The sequence below is a fragment of the Patagioenas fasciata genome, chromosome 2 (genome assembly GCF_037038585.1).
Source record: "Patagioenas fasciata isolate bPatFas1 chromosome 2, bPatFas1.hap1, whole genome shotgun sequence".
NCBI lineage: Eukaryota > Metazoa > Chordata > Aves > Columbiformes > Columbidae > Patagioenas > Patagioenas fasciata.
Window position 1 is genome coordinate 146,642,782 of NC_092521.1, and position 18,943 is coordinate 146,661,724.

At 41.6% G+C, this 18,943-nt stretch overlaps 3 protein-coding genes across 5 annotated transcripts in view; 2 read left to right on the forward strand and 1 right to left on the reverse strand.

Annotated features, from left to right (window-relative positions):
* The window catches only part of OLAH (oleoyl-ACP hydrolase), a 29,727-nt gene extending 21,265 nt beyond the window's left edge, over positions 1-8,462 (forward strand). For both annotated transcript variants that reach the window (XM_071805180.1, XM_071805179.1), the window contains 3 exons: positions 517-692; positions 1,582-1,667; positions 1,911-8,462. In XM_071805180.1, the coding sequence (XP_071661281.1) occupies positions 517-692; positions 1,582-1,667; positions 1,911-2,044 (396 nt within the window). In that variant the 3' untranslated portion in view covers positions 2,045-8,462. The remainder of the gene's footprint in view (positions 1-516; positions 693-1,581; positions 1,668-1,910) is intronic.
* On the reverse strand, positions 2,423-11,596 carry ACBD7 (acyl-CoA binding domain containing 7). Its single transcript, XM_065830990.2, has 4 exons — positions 11,315-11,596; positions 2,973-3,090; positions 2,804-2,866; positions 2,423-2,715 (listed from the first exon to the last, which is right to left on the reverse strand). The coding sequence occupies exons 1-4, from the start codon at positions 11,324-11,326 to the stop codon at positions 2,642-2,644; spliced, it is 267 nt and encodes an 88-aa protein (XP_065687062.2). The 5' UTR covers positions 11,327-11,596; the 3' UTR covers positions 2,423-2,641.
* Positions 11,597-12,868: 1,272 nt separating this feature from the next.
* On the forward strand, positions 12,869-16,801 carry RPP38 (ribonuclease P/MRP subunit p38). Of its 2 annotated transcripts, none has more exons than XM_065832234.2 (2): positions 12,869-12,952; positions 15,747-16,801. In XM_065832234.2, exon 2 carries the CDS (start codon positions 15,778-15,780, stop codon positions 16,627-16,629), a length of 852 nt encoding a protein of 283 aa, XP_065688306.1. In that variant the 5' UTR covers positions 12,869-12,952; positions 15,747-15,777; the 3' UTR covers positions 16,630-16,801. The 2 variants fall into 2 exon arrangements, with proteins under 2 accessions (XP_065688306.1, XP_065688307.1); XM_065832235.2 differs by lacking the exon at positions 12,869-12,952 and adding an exon at positions 13,008-13,130.
* The last annotated feature ends 2,142 nt before the right edge of the window (positions 16,802-18,943 follow it).

The window sequence follows — 18,943 nt, forward strand, 5'->3', positions numbered from 1 at the left end:
AGTGAAGTGGCTTTTCCCCAGCCCTCCTGTACTCAGTCAGCATTTGCTTTTTCCATTCTTCTATTTCGGGGGCTTCTTAGCAATCCTGAGTACAGGCTAGTACTTCATGGAAGTAATCATTATTCCTGCAAATTTCCATAATCGGTTGGTCTCTCCAGTCCTTCATTAGTCAGATTTGTGTCTACTGCTAGGCTTTTCTTTCTCTTAAATACATTATTTTATTAGCTGTATTTCAATAGTAAGAGTCAAACTTTGAACAAAATTCAATCAACCCGGTTACTTGTCTGTGGAAGTTTCAGACCCTGAGGGTGCTTGGCTCACTCATAATCTGCATTTTCAGAAAACAGTCTACTAACCCTTTCCAAGAAGTATTCTCTGTGTATGTAAAACTAATCAGCCATTTTATTTTGGACACAGAGAATCACCGTCTTTTTTTTACTAAAACAATTCTTAATGAAAACATTATTTGAAGTATGTTATATGCAACATCTGATCTGATTTGTCTTGTGCTGACAGTCTGAAGAATTTCTTCACATAAAAAGCACACCCATATATGATGTAAAAGATGAAGACATTCTTACATATATACAATTTTTAGAAGGAACTCCTCCTGAGCTTATTCAAAATGAAGACATTAGGGAACATCTGATACATACTTGCAAAGAAGACATTAGAGTTCTTCAGACATTTTCGTAAGTTTTACAGTTTTGTATTACATTTATATTTGTATTTTACAGTTTTACTTTTGTCTGATCATTTCAGGTTTTCTTTTTTCTCTGAAATTTGTTCTTGTTTCTGCTCTAAAAAAATTATTAAGTAGTAAACATAGTTTTCCCTTTTGTGTGCTTTTCCATTTATATGGTAGTATTTAAGCCCCAGATGAAAACACTGCTTACTGTAGCAACCACTACTGCTATTACAGCAGTGAATGTCATGGTAGAATGACAGTTCTACTCAGGATCCAAAGTCAGGAGCCACTAAAAGGAATATTCTCACATGTTTTGTTGTTATCCGAGGCTCATAAGCCGAACTGATCATGCATTGGGATCACTGCATTCAGCCTCCTGACTCAAGGCGCCCTGGCCTAATCAGAGCAAAGAATCCCTGGGTTCAAGGCATACAGAGCGTGACTGGCTGCTAATGTCCTCCCTGCTGTCCCCACTGGATCCTATGCAACCGCTCACGTAGCTGAGTAGTGACACTTTCTTACCCTGGCAAAGATAACGACACTCCTGGATGTGGGACCCATTTTGGTCATAGGAACCTGACACTGATAAGGCCCTGAAATATTAGAACTTGAATATAAGCAGACAACATAATCGTTTATTGTAGGTGGGAATTTTTATTGCAGGTTGAAGCTCTTTTTTTTCCTAACTGTTTGCTTTCTTTAACATTTTAGACCTAATTGCTGTAGGATAAGGAGCTAGAAATCTTACAGTAATTTCTTCCCTGATGTTCTGCAAAATCAATGCCTGAAGTTTGTTATGTTTTGGAAGAGAAAGAAAAACTATTTCCTATGTGGAAGCAAACCTCAAACAGTGTCTTATGGAAAGTTTTTTTTACTACTTTTTATGTTCACAGTTTTGAGACAGCAGAAAAGAAGATTCCCTTCTCTTGTGATATCACCTGCTTCAATGGGTCCGAAGATAATCCACATGATTCAAAAGGTACTTTGCTTAAATGATTTTCCTCTTATGCATTTTCCTGTTGTATCAAATCAGTTAATGAAGAGTTTTCTGGGGTCTTTTATCTCTTTCTTGAACAAAACAGATCAACAGAGCCATCTCAATGTGTTAACCAAAATAGTTGATATGGGATTTAAAATAATTATTAAATAATAACTTTGAAATAGCTACGTAAAATGACCACAATGATTGTCATTTCTCCAACACTTTAAATCTCTTTTTCAGCCTGGCACGACCTAACAAGTGGAGACATTTCCTTTTACAAGCTTCCGGGAGGTCACTTCTATCTGCTGGAACCCTCTAATGAAATTTTCTTGACAAAACACATAACAAAATGTATAGAAAATGCTGGTCCATGAGTTATTTCCCTCTATTTTAATGACAGGAGCTGTAAGATTAGTCCACAGCACTTCATAATATGTCACTCTTTCTGCAGAATTTCACGCAGTTATGCATAAGAGTTTTTCTGTTCCTTAAGAACTTAGCTGTAATCCTTCAAAAGGAGGAGTTTTTCTGATTTTTTTTTTTTGAAAACTAAACATTGGCTTTGGGTCTTAAAAGCTAAAAAAAAAAAAAAAGTTTTCATCTTTCCCCTCTTCTCATCCTGCATTTGCACAAACCCTTCACTTCTTATGGAACAAAGAAACCTCATTTGCAAAAAATACTTCTAGAGCTTCTCTGTTTATGTGCTCCTGTAAAAACGCTAAATAGAATGTAATACTCACAGAAATCCACAATTCTTACAGAAAGCTTCATTTATTAGGTTCAAATTTATTTAGAGTAAGATACAATCTAAAAATAGAGTATGTACTCTACTCCTTACAATCAAACAGCTTATGCTTAAAAAAATTTACTGTCAGACTACACAATAAGGAGTTAGTATTGCATTTTTCTCAACAGACTTAGTTCATTAGATACTGCAGAGTTAGTTATTATTGGGAATTATTTTGAGTATTTTAGATCCCATATTTTTCTACCAGTGCTTTTGCTTTAGAGATATAGGCCTTCATGGCGTCCTCTTTTGATAAACCTGTAAAAGTAAAGTAGGAGTCATTACCTTTCCTCATTTGTCATCCTCTAAACATGACTACATCATGTAAATTTAATTGGTCTGACACCTTTTTTCAGGTTCCACGCTTCCCATTTGGCTTTGCCTTTCAAATCCAGCATTCCTGGACACTCTGCCAAAATAAACGCATACCTTTGACTATCATGCAGATTTACATAACATTTGATTTCAGCAAGATACGGGAGTAAGTGTGAATTATATATAGGAAATAGGAATACCAATATTAATATCTCCAATAGTAGCCTGTTTGTACAATCCATATAGTTCCTTCAGTTCTTCATCAGTTGGTGTTGTTTTTAATTTTCTTACATCTTCTGCAGCATGATCAAAGTCAGCCTGATGGAAGAAAAAACAAACATGTTCGTTTTCCTCTCAAGGGGTATGCTTAAAACTAAGTATAGCACACACAGTAGTATCATTGGATATTCTTTATTACTCACTTGGATTTAGTGGGAAGTCTAGACATTTTCCTATGAATGAAGCTTAATAAAACCGTAAGTTATTAGAAAGAGAACTAGGCCTACTTAGCTGACAGGGTCAGCACTGCTAAAATAAATAAACCTCTTTTTTCCAACGGTTTTACATCTAAACACTTGGAACCATTACAGACTGTCTGGTGTCAGGATAGCTACAGATACATTTGTGCAAGCACCCTATGCAATGGCTGTAGTGTATATGTCTTTCACAGTCGCGCTGGGGAGGTGCTCACTGAACTTCACCCCCCAGCAGTAATCCCTGAATCCTTCTGGCCCTGACTGAAAGGTGTGGACTGGGGCTGGAGCTGGAAGACCCTGAGGTGCTCTGCCCATCTCCCCCTTCATTGCCCCTTCTCTGCTGGCAGTGCAGGAGGTGACCTGCACTTGGCACAGATGTACCCCACGGAGATGGGCAGCGCAACTGCCAGCGTGACCTGCAACACCCAGCTCTCAAACACAGCAGAGCACAAGAGTGAAGGAAAAATTTACTCCGTTCATCATCATGCATCCCACACTCATACCAACAATGCAAGGCAATATCCGTTACTCTCTCTATATACTAGGTCTTGGGCTAGACTTTAGCATCAAGTTTGGAGTCCTGGTTCATGCCCAGGACACTTCAGAGAGAGATTTCGTATAGCGACCACAGACCTGCCAGGTTACTGCACTACTGTAATTCAGAACAGAAGCAGGCACTTTAACGTGCTATATGCAGGTTTCAACCATTATTTTAGCTTTTGAGTTGGACCTGCATTTGTAGAAGCACAGTATATACTGCAAGATGTGCTATTACATGTATATTTAATACGTACAAAACCAGCCTACAACTTTGTGCTAAAATCAGTGACCTATTCAACAATGGTTTCACCATGAGTGTTGTGATAACTGAGATAGATAACTGAGACCCTGGCATTACCTCAGGAGTCTGTACTGTGCTATCTTCAAAGAAAGGCCCCTCCATGGAATCACAAAACTACACATTCATTGATGTGAGGACCCACCAGCCGGTGGCTGCGTTAAAGCAGCAGCAGTATGTGGATGAGGGTGAGGGTGGGCAGCTGAGTGCACTGCAGCCTTCTGCATGCACATGGCCACCCCCCCACCAAACCAGGCACCTCTACCTCCCAAAATGAATTAACTGTTGGGGTTTTTTTTGTCCTGGAAATTTAGTTTGGCTAGTAAGTAAAGCTCCCAGATATAAGTTTCTGAGGAATTTCTCATTTTTTGGCAAAATTCTCAATTGCTATTTGAAACCCACAAAGAGACAGCACAAGTCTTCTAAGAACAGAAGTGCTCACCACAGGAGCACATATGTCGGTAACACCAGAGCTGAAATGAGGCGCAGGCAGATAGGTATATTTAAAAGGGATGTTTAAAAAAAACCCCATGGTGTATGATTAAAAGGGTGTTCTAGCAAAGGAATGCTCCCTGCAAAACAGTGATTAAAACCAGATCTTGAATCTTATTTAAACTGCAATTATAAATTCACAGAACATTAGACAAGAAGGGTTCATGATGATCATCCACATCTCTAGTTCTGACAGTTTATAGCACCATTAAAAATGCAATGGAAGGCAAGATCTTCAGACAAACATCTTGCAGCAATGTAGGTGCTTATTAGCAAATAATCTTCCAATTCAGCAAGAACCTCAGTGTGTGCATAACTGAAAGCAGAAGTTCCCAGACGATTCCCATCAAGGCCTCCCAGAAACAAACAGCCAGTGGTCTTTAAAACAGTCTTTAGCAGTTTTAGCTTTGAGAAACACTGCTGTTATGTGGAGATATATTGAATATAATGCTCTTTCATTCTTTATTTGGCACAATGCTGAGAATTAGCCAGATTGCAAGTGCCATTTTGTCCACCTAATGCTCTGGAACTTGGTAATTCGATACACTATATGATTGGCAGTTACCACATTAAATTCTAAATCAAATGTCTTCCAAATTATATTCTTAAATCTAAAGCTTTATAGACCAAAACCATGTAATTATGCAGTTTGCTCCTGTCTTAGTAAAAATAATTCTCAATATTAATAAAATGCAACTACACCATAGAATCACAGAAAAACATGAAGGTTTACATCCAACTGTTTATGTCAAATTTTTTTTAAGAACAACTAAACACTGTGGGGTTTGTTTTGTTTTACCAACCAAATATTTGGGAACACTGCAAGACAAATACAGGATTTTTCTAGAATTAAAAAACAAAAAACCGAGAGTATGCTATATGTAATTGAGATAAATCAAAATCATGTGCTCCAGATTACATATAAAAGCTGACTCAGTAATGTTGAAATGACGTTACAGCATCTCTTCTCAGCATTTTTGTTTGTTTCCATGTACCCTATTGTTTACTTAAAAAATAATCAGCATTCTAGCAGGTATTAACCTGATCATGAAAACTATTTTAATTGAAGTAAATGGATTTAGTCAGCTTAGATCAGAATTAAAAATGGATTATATGGACAACAGAAGCTTTGCTTTTTTTTGTTCTGTATAAAGAAAACGGATTTTTTTTTCCTTCAAAGTTTAATATCAGAAATATGAAACCTGATTATTTGTTTTCCTGAAAGACTAGAAAAGTGGAGTACAAGCTTTCTCACCTCAGCTGAAGGAGTAAATTGTTAAACGTTTCATGAAGTGTCTTCTGTCCCAATTCATCAGAGAGTTTAAGTAACATTTGAAGGTTTTGTTTGGCTCTGTTTTAAATGGAAATTAAAATCCTCACCCTGAGTGGCAGCTAAACTGAGTTTAAAAAAACAAATAAAGTGGTCTACATGATGATAACAAGTCCTGAATTCGCAGGCGGAAGTTGCAGTAATACACAATTACTGCACAAATTACATTCATGCTATATAAGCAGAACCTGTTCTTTACACTGAAAAGAAATTCGGCTATTCTGACACTTTCCAGCTCTCAGAGTCAAAACCGCTTTTCTCCTCTGTTTGCAGAACTCAAGTGCTCCTGACTATGGCTCCCGCATACTTTAATGATACAGACAGTAATAGTTGCCCAATGTGCCCCTTAGAAGCCCGACAAAGTAAAAATTCCACAAGTGGTACGCTACAAATAGTCACACTGGTATAAATAAATAAATCTTGGGAAGTCTATGGAGGGTCCCACTTAAAAAAGTAGCCCTATTAGCAGCTTAATGATTTAAATAAAATAATAATAAAAGCAAACATTTTCCAAAAAACACTTCAAGCATCATTAAAGCATCTAGTTGTTACCAACTAGTTAAGCCGAAGGATTTCCTCTGTTCTTTCCATGACTGTACCTTAACCTCTGATCCCATTTTGCTTATTCATGGGAGGGACCCTACCACAGGAAAGAAGTTCAAGAAAAGAACACGACACTTAATAGCAAACACTTTTCAGGGCTGTATGAGGGTTAGGAGGGAGGGATGCAGTAGCATGCACAGAGCCCTCAGTCTTCGCAGTGACCTGTTTGTAAAATTCTGCCAATATTGAGCGGCCTTTTCTCACCTGTATAGGGTGGCAGTTTGTAGCCTGAAAGCAAGGGTGTGTTCCCCACCGCCACAAACCAAACTTTTGGAAATTATCTTCAAGGAATAAGCTCTCTGGAGCAGGGGTTGTATCTTCTGACAGGTCTGAACAACAAACATTTCTGGCAATTTAGCTAAAGAAAATAATTTCAACGTGATTTAATATTTTAAATTAGCAATAGTGACATTAATATTGATGTAGACTCAGCACTTATAAAAAACTTCATATATGTAGATTCATGAATGGATAGTTTTGCCATCTTGCTGGTGGTGAAATATCTCAATATATAGGTCAGGAGACACAGTTCTATTTGCCACAAAGTGCAAGCCAATTTTTTTTTCTTCTAAAACTCTTTTAAATTGTGGATGTTAAAAGGAAATAATTAAATATACAAACACTTTATGAACATAATTATACGAGAATGAAAATCTTTATATTTCAGGTCAAATCAGTAAATGATAAACCTTTAGAGATCTTGTGTGAGCTGGCCAAGCTTTCATGATGGACACAGTAATATGATCTGATCTCTAAGGAATTTCTGCTGCAAAATCTTTGCAACGATTGCAATAGCTGTGACTACAGACACGTATTTCAGATAATTTAATTTCTTCTTTAAATACTGAATCTGCTGAACAGCAATTAACTAAAAACGGTACAAAGAAACTCCGGCTAATTACTCTGCAAGCATTTACATTAGAATTTCATTTGACTTTATGAAGCTTACAGCACAAGTTGTAATAGTATTTCCCTTTGGATCAATTACAGAAATGTGAAAACTGTATATGCTCTACATCTATTTGTTCTTGATGCCATAGCAAAGTAAAAACTCTGATTGCAAATTTGATTAAAGAAATGGATGCTTTGTCCAGAAATTATAGCTTTGATAGCTTTTAACTCAGGTGCAAACAAAAACATTTTCAATCAAGCATCATTCAATCCTTGTGTTATCCTAGATGTTCTAAAGACAAGTATCTTTGGCCATAAAAGAAAAATAATAATATAATAATTGTGTTTAGTTACTAATCACAGCCCGTAGTTCATGTGTGCTTCTTGTAATAAGCAATGTAATAAAGCCCTCATTATGAGGAATTCCTAATATTTGTAGTATTAACGTTTACTTTCATAAAAGCCTTGCAATTTTTATTTTTCTTCTTATGTAGTATTTTCTCTTGTTCTCCTTTGGTAGGGTAACTGTACCTGAATTCCTACAACCACCTGAAACACTTCAGGAAGTTCAAGTGTTAAATTAATTTTTAATTTTTCACCAAAAATTACCAAGGACCAGTAAATAAAGATCACTATCTTGCCTTTTGGGAGTGTCCTGCTTTCAGCTGGGCTAGAGTTAATTTTCTTCCTAGTAGCTGGTATAGTGCTGCGTTTTGGGTTTAAAATAAGTTGCTAGCACAGTGATGTTTTAGTTGTTATTAAGCAGCCAAGGACTTTTCAGCTTCTCACTCTGTGCCAGGTGCACAGGAAGCTGGGAGGGGGCACAGCCAGGGCAGCTGACCCCAACTGGCCAGAGTGATATTCTGTATCCCATTACATCCCGCTCAGCCTGTATTTTGGGGGAAGTTGGCCAGGGGAACTGCTCGGGAACAGGCTGAGCATGGATTGGCGGATGGTGAGCAATTGTTTCGTGCATCACAAATTTTCTATATTATTTTATCGTTGTTATTATTATGTTTTTCTCTTCCTTTTCTGTCCTATTAAATTGTCATTATCTCAACCCAGGAGTTTCACTGTTTCCTCCATTCTCCCTCCCATCCCACTGTGGGGGAGGGAAACACATGGCCATGTGGTGCTTAGTTGCCAGCTGGGCTTACACCAGGAAGGTTTGAGGGCCGCAACATCACCAACAGTGCAGGGCGAATATCCAGGGCTTTGGGGCAGGAGCGCGCTGCCCTGTGCCTTGGGCACAGCACGGGCACCTTCTGCCTGGCAGCTGGGGGCAGACGGACATGTCACTGTAAGCTAAACCCGAGTCTGAACTCGCAGGTCTTGTGAGACTGTTCATATGACTCTGAACCTCATGATAGACCTTGGTAGACAGGCAGCTGATCCCTCCATGAAAAGAGGGCCAGTCCACTTTGAGCTCACCCCAGGGCAGGAGCAAGGACATGGGCAGTTACTGCTCCAGCTGTACATCCCACCTTGCCCCAGTGCCACTCCAGACACATTAATTTAAACAGGAAGGAGTTTTGTACTCAGGTACCAAAACTGTAGTCTAATTATGGAAAAACACTTGCCCACATATGTGCTAACGAAAGTATTTCTGATAGATGTATATAGCATTTATTGTGGAGATGTGCTCAATGAGGGGAAAGAATATCAGCAATGCAGCTAACTTATCACTGAATTAAAAATAGCATCTGAAAGAAACTGGAATGGTACATCTTTGACACTTAAGATTTCTTTCATAGGTAAAATTTTATTAAAGTATTTCATTTGTAATCTGAACACCAGCAGATGTGATATACTTGACTATACCTATCACTGACTCCTACATCACAGATATCTCTTGCTCTTACCCACACACATATAAGGAAAAGGAGCAGTCATGCTCCCTCAGCAGTAAGATTATGAAGCAGTATCGATAATAAAAGTGAGTTGACACAATTGATTAAACTTTAAATAAGTTTTATCTTTATACTGTGGTCACTACTGCATGCGAGCCTCTCCCACCATTGATGTACAAGGATAGTCAAATCAGTGGAAATCTTCCACATGCCTTCAATTGTTTTCTGATCTAAACTTCACAATAAGAATGAACTAGAAGCTTTATTAGACTCACAAAGACAGAAGATAACTCAAAAAAATAAAGGAAACAGTTAGTAAGCTTCTTCAAGTACTTTTATTCTATTTAGATCTATAGGAAAATATCACAATATATTGTTTTCAAAATATGCAAATGCATATATTACACAGCAAGAAATACCCAGAAATGAAATTTAAATACTAACCACTTCTTTCCTTATCTCCCTGTAGCCAACCATTGTGCACACTGTTGCTTAGCCTTTGCTTGCTTACACAGCATGCTTAAGAACAGCCTATAAAGATACAATTTCCTTTTAATCATGTGCCAATATAATTCCTTTTCACTCCTCAAATTAAAAGCAGACATACAGACATAAACATACACTACACACATGCATTAAAGATAAACGCACAAATTATCAAACCATTATCACACACTCCCTGTTTGCAAAGAAAAAACCTTGACTATTTACAGAAGAATAATTTGGCAGTTTGCAAAACTTGTAAAACTTTTACAGCCTCCCATTATATTATTAATTTGTCCTCATTCCAATACAGCTTGGTAGCTGTCAACCAACACAACGGTGGATAGAAAACCTCTATGATGTCTAGTGCAGAACATATAGAATACCGTAATATTTCAACCACTGTGGTTTTTTGTATAAAGTTTAACTGTGTACAGCAATGGCAAATCATATTGCACTCAGCTCTTTCTAATAGTGATTTATGGCTCATTGCTTAAACATCAGTCTAATAAATTTATTTTCTAGAGTGAATCCAAGGCAGAATAAAACAAACTATAATTTCAGTGATCACTAATTAAACAAAGGTGATGTTAGGCTTGGGATCTGGCAATTCTGACCCACTGAAGAAACAGGATTCTTCCTCTTAGTTGTAAAACGCCACAATGAAACCTCTGTGCCATTCGATGTAATTGCAGCTCAGAAGAAAGTTGCTGAGCTCCTGGCAATACAGTCCCTGCATCTAGGTCAGAGCATTATGTTGCTCGCTCTTTGCAGAACACGAACACTAATGGAGCTGAGACAGACATTATAATGAGACCAGGATAAAAGGGCTTGCAAATCTGGAAGTGAAAGGGATAATAGAAAGCCTAATGAAGAAAAACAGCCTAATCCATCAGGGCATGGGCAAGACAAGGGACGTATTCATAGTTTGCTACAAAGATACCAGGCTAAAAGCCAGCAATGAAGATAATTACCTCAAGAACTATTGATAGTGAGAGAGAAGGTAGCAGGAAGCTCTCTCTAGCCAGAAAGCAGCAGCTTTCTTACAAAAAACACAAGCCCATCAAAATGTACCATACAAAAAAATGCACACACCTAAAAAAATATGCACAACTCTCTTAAAAATTATCCATTATTCCCAAATGCACATATACCACTGCTTCAGTGTTACAAGTTCCCCTCCTCCTTTTATAGCTCCAGTAGCTAGATACTAAAAAAATAAATATGTACCTACCTTTCAATGCATAATCCAGTCCTAGCAAACCAAGATGCACACGTAAAGAAAAATAATTAACACACGCTCTAAACAGGTAAGGCTCCTAATAATTTACTTGACCTGTGAACAGTTCAAAATATGCAGCACTTCTCTCACCTTCCACTTGCAAAAAGTAAGGCATTATTTATCTTCCAAAGGCTTAGGCAAATTTCCCTTGCCACAAGGTAACCTTGATTTTGCAGTAATAATCCTTATGCTGAAGAAACACGGCTGTCTCTGACACGGCATTGTACAAACGGACAGTGCAGCCCACTCTTTCTCCTCTCCTCGCGTCTCTGTCTCACCAGATGCAGAATTGCTTACCTGGAGAGTCATGATGCTGTGAGGATGCTCAGGGAACAGCCTCGCTCCTTCTCCTGCGGAGACCCGGTGCTTCTGGCTCTGTGCTGCTGCGGAGCGGGTGCGGTGCTGGGGCCGTGCTGCAGTCGGGGCGCTGGGCTGGGTACCACTGAGCTCAACTCGCCCGCCGCGCAAAGCCACGCCGGGGCAGGACACAGGGGCTGTGCCTCTGGGGACCCACAGGGAGAAATGGGTGGGTACTAACGCTGGGGAAAGGACAATGAGGGCATTAAGCCCACACTAGTTTCTTCAGAAAGCCTGAGCTCATTTCCATACCCCTGAGGATTAGACCACCAGCCTGAAAGCAGAGATACAGCAAGACTTCTAAGCCGTTTGTTTGAGAAAGGGATTTATTCTGAGTGATGTGAACTGCAACCAGCCCAGTTACCGCTGCTGTTCCCAGCCCTGCCCGGGACCTTGCACCCTCCAGCTGCAGCTCTGGAAAACATGCAGGTCACCCCGGGAATACCACACACCAGCAGCTATACACACAAAATACCTTGAGAATTCTGTTATTTGCTGTACTCAATACAGAATTAAAAAGACTATTAAATGAATGGATAAACTAGCCTACAACTTTAACCATTAAAGGAAAAAAAATCACCCCTACTTATCTATTAATTAATTAATAATTATTTATATTCATACCTCTATACCTTTATATTTATCATTCCTTGAGCATTGTTTAATCACAATACTACATGCTTTCACATTTTAAAATCCACTAACTTCCATAAACCCATGTAAAAAGAGTGTTTCCCCTCAATTTAAGTCCAGGTTAAATTAAGCCAGTACTTCAGAAGAAAACCAACCAAGTAAATTTCACTAAATAAAAGGAGCTTAAAAAAACTTGAAAACAACTGCATCAACTCTCAACTCCAACACCCTGAAGCGACAATGTTGTTATTTTTGCTGGGAAGCTCGGCTCTTTCAGGTACAAGGGGCTGCGTGCAACCATGTTGTGCACCGAGGTGAATGTAGAAACTAGAAGTAGCTGTAAAGACTTCTTACCTATCATCTTATTGCTAGTTACACCATATGATGCATGCACACAATGTTGCACGGTGAACAGCAGTGCGAAACATCTCTGTTGCTGTAATGTCCCTGTGAGCGCCTGTTGACTTGGCCATGGTTTCATTAATGTATGGCAAAGCACATGTACCTATAAAGCAATACATGGTGAGGAACTATGAGGAAACGGCACCGCTAACCTGCGGGGAGACCAGCCAAGCGCAGGCTTGCACCACCAGCACCGTAACGCGGCTTTACCCAGGCGGAACGGCTGCACCTCTGCGCGGTGCTGACGCAGCCCAGGCGGCGGGCGGGCTCCCGGTCCTGGCCGCCCCGCCCCGCCCGGGACCCGGGGACTCCACCGTGCCCAGCCGAGCAGTGCTTGGCTCAGCTGCCTTCGCCCCCTCGCCGCACCCCTCCATGACCGCCCCAGTCCGCCCCCCACACGGTCCCGGGGGGCGGACCCGTGAGAGCGGCCGGAGGGGGCGGTGCCGCGAGCGCGGAGGGGCGGAGCGGGGCTGCGCAGGCGCCGGCGTGGTGCGACCGGCGGCGTGTTCCGGGAGCGGGGCGCTGGCGGGGGCCGTGCCGGAGGTAGGGCTTGCTGCCGCCGGGGGAGCGGGGCGGTTGTGGCCCGGGCCCTGCGGTTGGGCGGCGGCAGTGGGGGCCCGGCCCGGCGCTGCTCCGCGGGCAGGCGGGGGCGCGGCGGCTCCTGCAGGCCGGGCCGTGGCGGCGGTGCCGAGGGAGGCGGGTGGAGCCGCAGGGACCGGCGGTGCGTGTGCAGCGGGTTCTGGAGGAGCCGTGTTGTGAGCCGCGTGTCCCGTGGTCAGCAGCGGGCCGGGGGCGGGCAGGGAGCGCTCCGGACGGGCGTTCCGGTGGGGTAACCGCGGGCCCGGTTCCCGCCGGGGGAGCGATGGGGTCCTGGCGGTGGTGCCAGGTGGAGAAACTCGGTGTTTTATTCTTTTTTTCCTCGTTATTTCCTGTTCCTGCTTGTTTGTTTTCCTCAGTAGTGCCCATTCTGAAAAGAAAAAAAGAAGTAATCTTTCAACTGTAACATTTCTCCTGTTTTGCCCCTTTTCATCTCTGTTGCTGATTTTACCTGGTAGTCCCTGTGAAAGGTCATTAGACCACCCAATTTAAAACTTTTAAAAAGGGTAACGCATGGAGACACCCCAAGAATCAATTTAGGTAGGCGATAAGATCGAGACAGACTTGATTCTAACCGGAACTGGTTAGTAGAGAATCGTCTAGAAACAGGGTTTATCCAAAGTTATTAATCCCTCTCACAACATTATAAACCACAGGTTTGGGTACCAGTTAGGAGTTCAATTACCGCCTGGCCAATTCAGCCTGAAGGGATCCCAGAGCTCTGTAAAGATGGTTCAAAATGCATGTCTTCCCACTCACACAAAGCGAGGACCCTCAGGGGTACCCAGAAGATCACTTACCAGTAACACAAGGTGTTTCGAGCCTCAAGGAACTTTTCTCAAATGCTGTCTTTCACAGCAGACCTGCTGCTCCAAAGAAGACCAGCTCAAAGAGGGTCTCCAGCAGGCTCCATCTACACCCTAGCTGAATCTGAGCTGTGGTCATTTATGGTAGTGATCCACAAACTTCTCTCAGCAGAGACATTTTGTTGTCTGTTGACCAAGGGACATGTACATGACCATAGTGGTCCATGGGCCTGGGATTTCTGGTGCTTTGGGGGCCGGGGCGGGGGGGGAGTGTATCTGCCACAATAACCTAAACTTTTAATTTTATTTTTTAAACCTGTCATAAGTTTCCATGTAGGGTTTCTAGTGGCCATTTCCATTCTTTAGTTGTTTCCACTGTGATGGTAAGCAAAGACATGAGGTAACTGCATGGACAACAGCTCCGTAAAGGACAGATAAAACAAGTTGGCAGATGTTCCGTAGCTGCTGCGGCCGTTCGGGTGCGTGGGAGCGCAGCACAGCGGGGGCAGAAAGCGGCGGGGCGGCCCTGGCCTTCCCAGACAGCGCCTCCATTCACAGAGTTGGAGGTGGACACTGGGCTGGGCGGGCCGTGGCCTGGGTGGCCCCGCAGGGCATTTCATAGGTTCTGCTGAGAGTCCCGGGACAGGGACACGGTGCTTGGTTTGTATTTTGAAATACTCAGTTTTACTGTTTCTCTGAAAACTACATCTGTGTTTTTGACTCATGGCGGACAACAGCTTTGCAATTTGCATTGCGCTGATAGAACTCTGTTCCATGTATTGCCCCTTACTGGCTTCCCTGATGAGGGTTTAATGAGGGAAAATCCCTCCAGGAGGGTGTTGCTTTATAGCAGTACATACTGTTGGGGAAACTTCAGTGAAGATGGGGTCTGTCTTGTTTTTAATATCAATGTAGCTTATTACCAGTACACAGAGAACTGATGACTAGCAAAAAGTTATTTTGTGACCATGTGAAGGCTGTAAATGCTGTCCATAGGCCTACTGCGGTAACTAGGGAACCCAGGAGAGATTCAATGCCACATTTCTCCCGATTTGAAACTGAAGCTGCTCTTACTCTGTAAGCTTGGCTTTACAACAGTGAAGACATTACCAGTTTAGCAAAGAGATGGTGAATAATAACCCAAGCAGCAGCATGAGGACTTAGAGAGCTACCAGGGCCTGTAGCAGGCCTGTCTTCATGTGTTCGCTCTTACTCTGTACTAGGTCAATCAGAGCTACAGCAGTTTTCCTTTCTCTGCTTGTGTTTCATTTTCCTCATCCCCAAAGGCATGATTGAAGTGACACAAGAGTAAAAGGCCCCTTCTGGACTTTCTGGAGGCCTGCAGAGGATTGCCTGCCTTCACCAAAAACACAAATTGAGAATCTCTGTAGATTTTTATCATACCTTCTAACTGCAGACAAACACAAGATACGGATTAAAGAATGAAAAGGCAAATTAAAGTTAAAAAAATGCTAAATAAATTCAGGAACTTAGAGTTCGTTTCCCGTTGTGATTCGGCATTTTCTTTTTCATGTCATAATACTTCGAAAATGCAGCTGCACATCAGTGAAAACTGAGAGTTCCTTCAATTTAAGGGTTTTTTGTTTTGCTCGAGTGTTTGGTTTTTGTGTGTTTGTGGGGTGTTTTGTCCTTTTTTTTAAAAAAAAAATCTGTAGTACCTGTGGCTGTTCTCACTCAGCTTCGGAAGGATCTCTTGTCACTGGTGTTGCCTTGCTGTGCAGCTGCTTTGAACAGTCTGTGCCTTGTGGGAGACTCAGGATTAGCACTGAGCTAGTCTTGACGGGGGTCAGTATCACTTTGAGATGTGATGTTTCTCTTCTGCGTTCTCAAGAGAAGCTTCTGGCAATGATGTCCACAGTAAACAGTACAGTATTGGAACTAATGCTTACTTCACATCTTTCTTCCATTCACAGCTAGGGTGGCAAAACACAAAACCACCTCAGGATGGCTGTCGTTCAGCCAGGGATGGCAACACTTCGTAAAGCAAAGAAAATCACTGTAAAAACATGTCTAGATAACCCCTTTGTTTTTCAATGGAAAACCGTAGAGGGGGAAGATATGCATTTTATACTACAGACCTTAGAGGAAAGGATTAAACATATTGGACTTAAAAAGATTGAAACTCCAAGAAAGAAAAAACGTTCCCTTACAAAAAAACAAATGGAAAGAAAGTGTGATGCTAGCACCGATGAACTCCCTAAAGAAGAGGAAACAGAAGGCCATCAACAAAACCCAGGATGGACGGACATAAATATCAGAAGACAGCTTGCTATTGGAGTTAATGAAGTTACAAAAGCATTGGAAAAAAATGAACTACTTCTCTTGCTGGTGTGCAAGTCCGCAAAACCTGCCATGATCACGTCGCATCTTATTCAGCTGAGTGCAAGTCGAGCCACACCAGCGGGCCAGGTTCCCCGTCTCAGTGAAACAATTGCACCACTTCTAGGCTTAACATCCATTTTAGCACTAGGCTTTAAAAAGCAGTCTGATAAATTTACTGAAGCAATAGAAGCAATAATTCCAAAGATACCAGCTCTGGAGGTGCCGTGGTTCCAGTACAGAACTGAAGAATCTGTGGCTCTGGCACACGTGGAGTCTTCAGATGTTCCCGAACCTGAGCAGCTTGCAGAGGCGCCGGGGGATGAGCTCACAAGCCAGAAGCGGAAGCGTATGGAAAGCAATCAGCTTGATCTTTCCAATGTAATTTTACAGCCTTTGAAAATCAAGAAACTTGTTCCAAATCCAAATAAGATAAAGAAACCACCTCGCAAAAAGAAAAAAGCTTTTTCAGCATAACTGATTTCAGTTTGGTTCTTCATGTTTAACTAATTTTTTAATGCAGTGTAGAGTACAGCTCTAACTGAATTATTTTGTTGGGCTTTACAGCGTAAAGCATTTGAATACAAGGTGAACTTTACGTTGCATTCAGTTGAGGTATTTCCTGCTTCAATAAAGACTATTGCTCGAACTTGGGTGTGTATCTTTACCTGGGGGTAAATATTTCATTTGCAGTGGGAGATCACACAGTTAAAATTGGTAATGAATATCCCAAAGTAATTTAAGACATAATTACATCTTTGGAATTAATGCAAAGCATTAAATGAACTTTGTATTTTTACACAGAAGAACATGCTTCCAGCAAAATGGATTTAAGTATAATTATTCAAACAAATCAATACCAAAAGTGAAAGTTTATTTAAAGAAAGCTCCATGCTGGTATAACTCTTTTAAAGCTGGTTCAATGGTTGTTTCAAGTAAACAGCTGTAAGAGCACAGACAGACTTCGCTTTTGAACTTTCATACTTTGCTCTGCTGAACAATAAACTCGCTTTGGTCAAGAATGTATGGAGACTTCGGTTCCATCTAATACCTGGTGTCTGACAGGCTGAAGGAAAAGCTTTTATTTTCAAATACAGAACAAAACCAAATTACTATTCCATTTTGAAAAAAAAAAGACTTCCTTCCTTATGCAAACTCTTAACACGCATCCTGTGAGGAAAGTATAAACTAAACTCCATTTGATTTCTAAATGGAATCTAAAATTATTTCCCAGAAAGTTGGGATAAGTCATATTCTGCTGTATATAAAGTAGACAACAGCTATGAACACTGCAAGACTTAAAACGTAACACATAATTTTTGAGTTCAGTTTTGCCGAGGACTACGAAGTTTCCTAATGAAACCATTGTGCTGTAGGAAGGAAAGGGAATAGCGCTGCAATTCAGACAATCAAAATCAACAGCCTAGGACTTCCCTTGGCACTATATTTTCAGCAAAGTCAGTACGGTACCGCAGAAGAAAGCAGAAAACTGAGTTGGAATTTACATGTTGTAGTTTTCAGAGACTTGCTAATCCAGATTTCCGGTGCCATCAGATAGCTAATCTGTATTTTGGATTTATTTAGAAGTGACTTCAGTTCATGATACTAACTACAAAGGGAGGCAGTAGCAGTGATTCTGTAGTCATGAAACTTCCTGAAGTTTAAACAAAGCTAAGACAGTTCCTGCCAACATTTTTGCCTTCCGTGGCTGAGGGTGGCAAGAAGAGATCAGGGTTTGGTTGGTTGGGGTTTTTTTGCCTTGCTTTGTAGTCCTTCCTACATGCCCTTTGTTTTGGCTTTTTAGATGCCTAAAATTTTGGAGTCATGCTAGCACTACTGTATTTATTCCCATGCTGGCTAACGGTAACATTTAAATCAGCCTTTAAATGGAGCATGAGGATTAGTTTTGGTAAAGCACGTAAGTGCAGCAGTCATCTTTCAGGCGTTTTGCTGCCTGCCCAGGTCCGTAGGTCTCTAAGGGATTTGCGTCCCCTCTGCAGATAGACGTTACTCTGGGAAAGGAATGAGATGGCTCAGAAGACTGGTGGGACAGGCGGTGGAGCGAGCCTTCTGTGCCAGTCTTTGTGAAACTATCCGTCAGGTTTTGAGGAGTCTTACCTGGTGCCTGTCCATGGCAAGACTAATGCACAGACAGGTTCAACTTGGGAAAGAACAGAACAGCCTCTGCTATTGAGCTGCTGGCAGTTGGCACCCAAGCAGATAACTGTTAGTTAAGTACCTGGTTAGGAAGTAAGAGTGAGTCGCCACAATTTCCACCTCCTGAATAACTGCTGTATCCCATGGCTGCAGGCTGTCACACCTTCAAGATTCACACCCTTTTGATGCTGTGATACTTCAGCAAAGCACTTGAGGTGAAGAGCACGGCTGGCCAAAACATCCCAGCACTCAACAGGGACAGCAGAGACCACACTGGATTACACAGCTGTTAGGCAGCACACAGGTTCATGAACACAGCTCCAGAAACTGCCCCAACACTCAAGCTCAGATGCCTGCTTCCCTCATCTGTACGTTTCTTCTGTCAGCTACAGTGCTGCACAGCTTCTACAGGAGCACAACTCTGCCCTCCTTCCCCAAAATTAACACGCGGTGTGAGCCAGAAAACAAGACAGAAGTTTACCCCTCGGCACAGTTTTCCCAGAAGAAAGCATAAGAAGTGGCCATGCTCCTTCCTTCACGTGCAGTTACCCCCAGGTTAGGGCAGAGCGCCAGGCTGCAGAAAACCCAGATTCAAGTCTACCTTCTACCTGGACATATTTGGTCCCATCCTGGC

Excerpts from the sequence above, each read along its gene's own strand:
- ACBD7 (XM_065830990.2), bottom strand. Across the intron at positions 2,867-2,972 it reads TATTGGAGATATTAATATTG|AGTGTCCAGGAATGCTGGAT; the intron begins GTATTCCTATTT and ends TTATTTTGGCAG. Across the intron at positions 2,716-2,803 it reads AGCGTGGAACCTGAAAAAAG|GTTTATCAAAAGAGGACGCC; the intron begins GTGTCAGACCAA and ends TTACTTTTACAG.
- RPP38 (XM_065832234.2), top strand. The coding sequence starts at position 15,778 with ATGGCTGTCGTTCAGCCAGGGATGGCAACACTTCGTAAAGCAAAGAAA.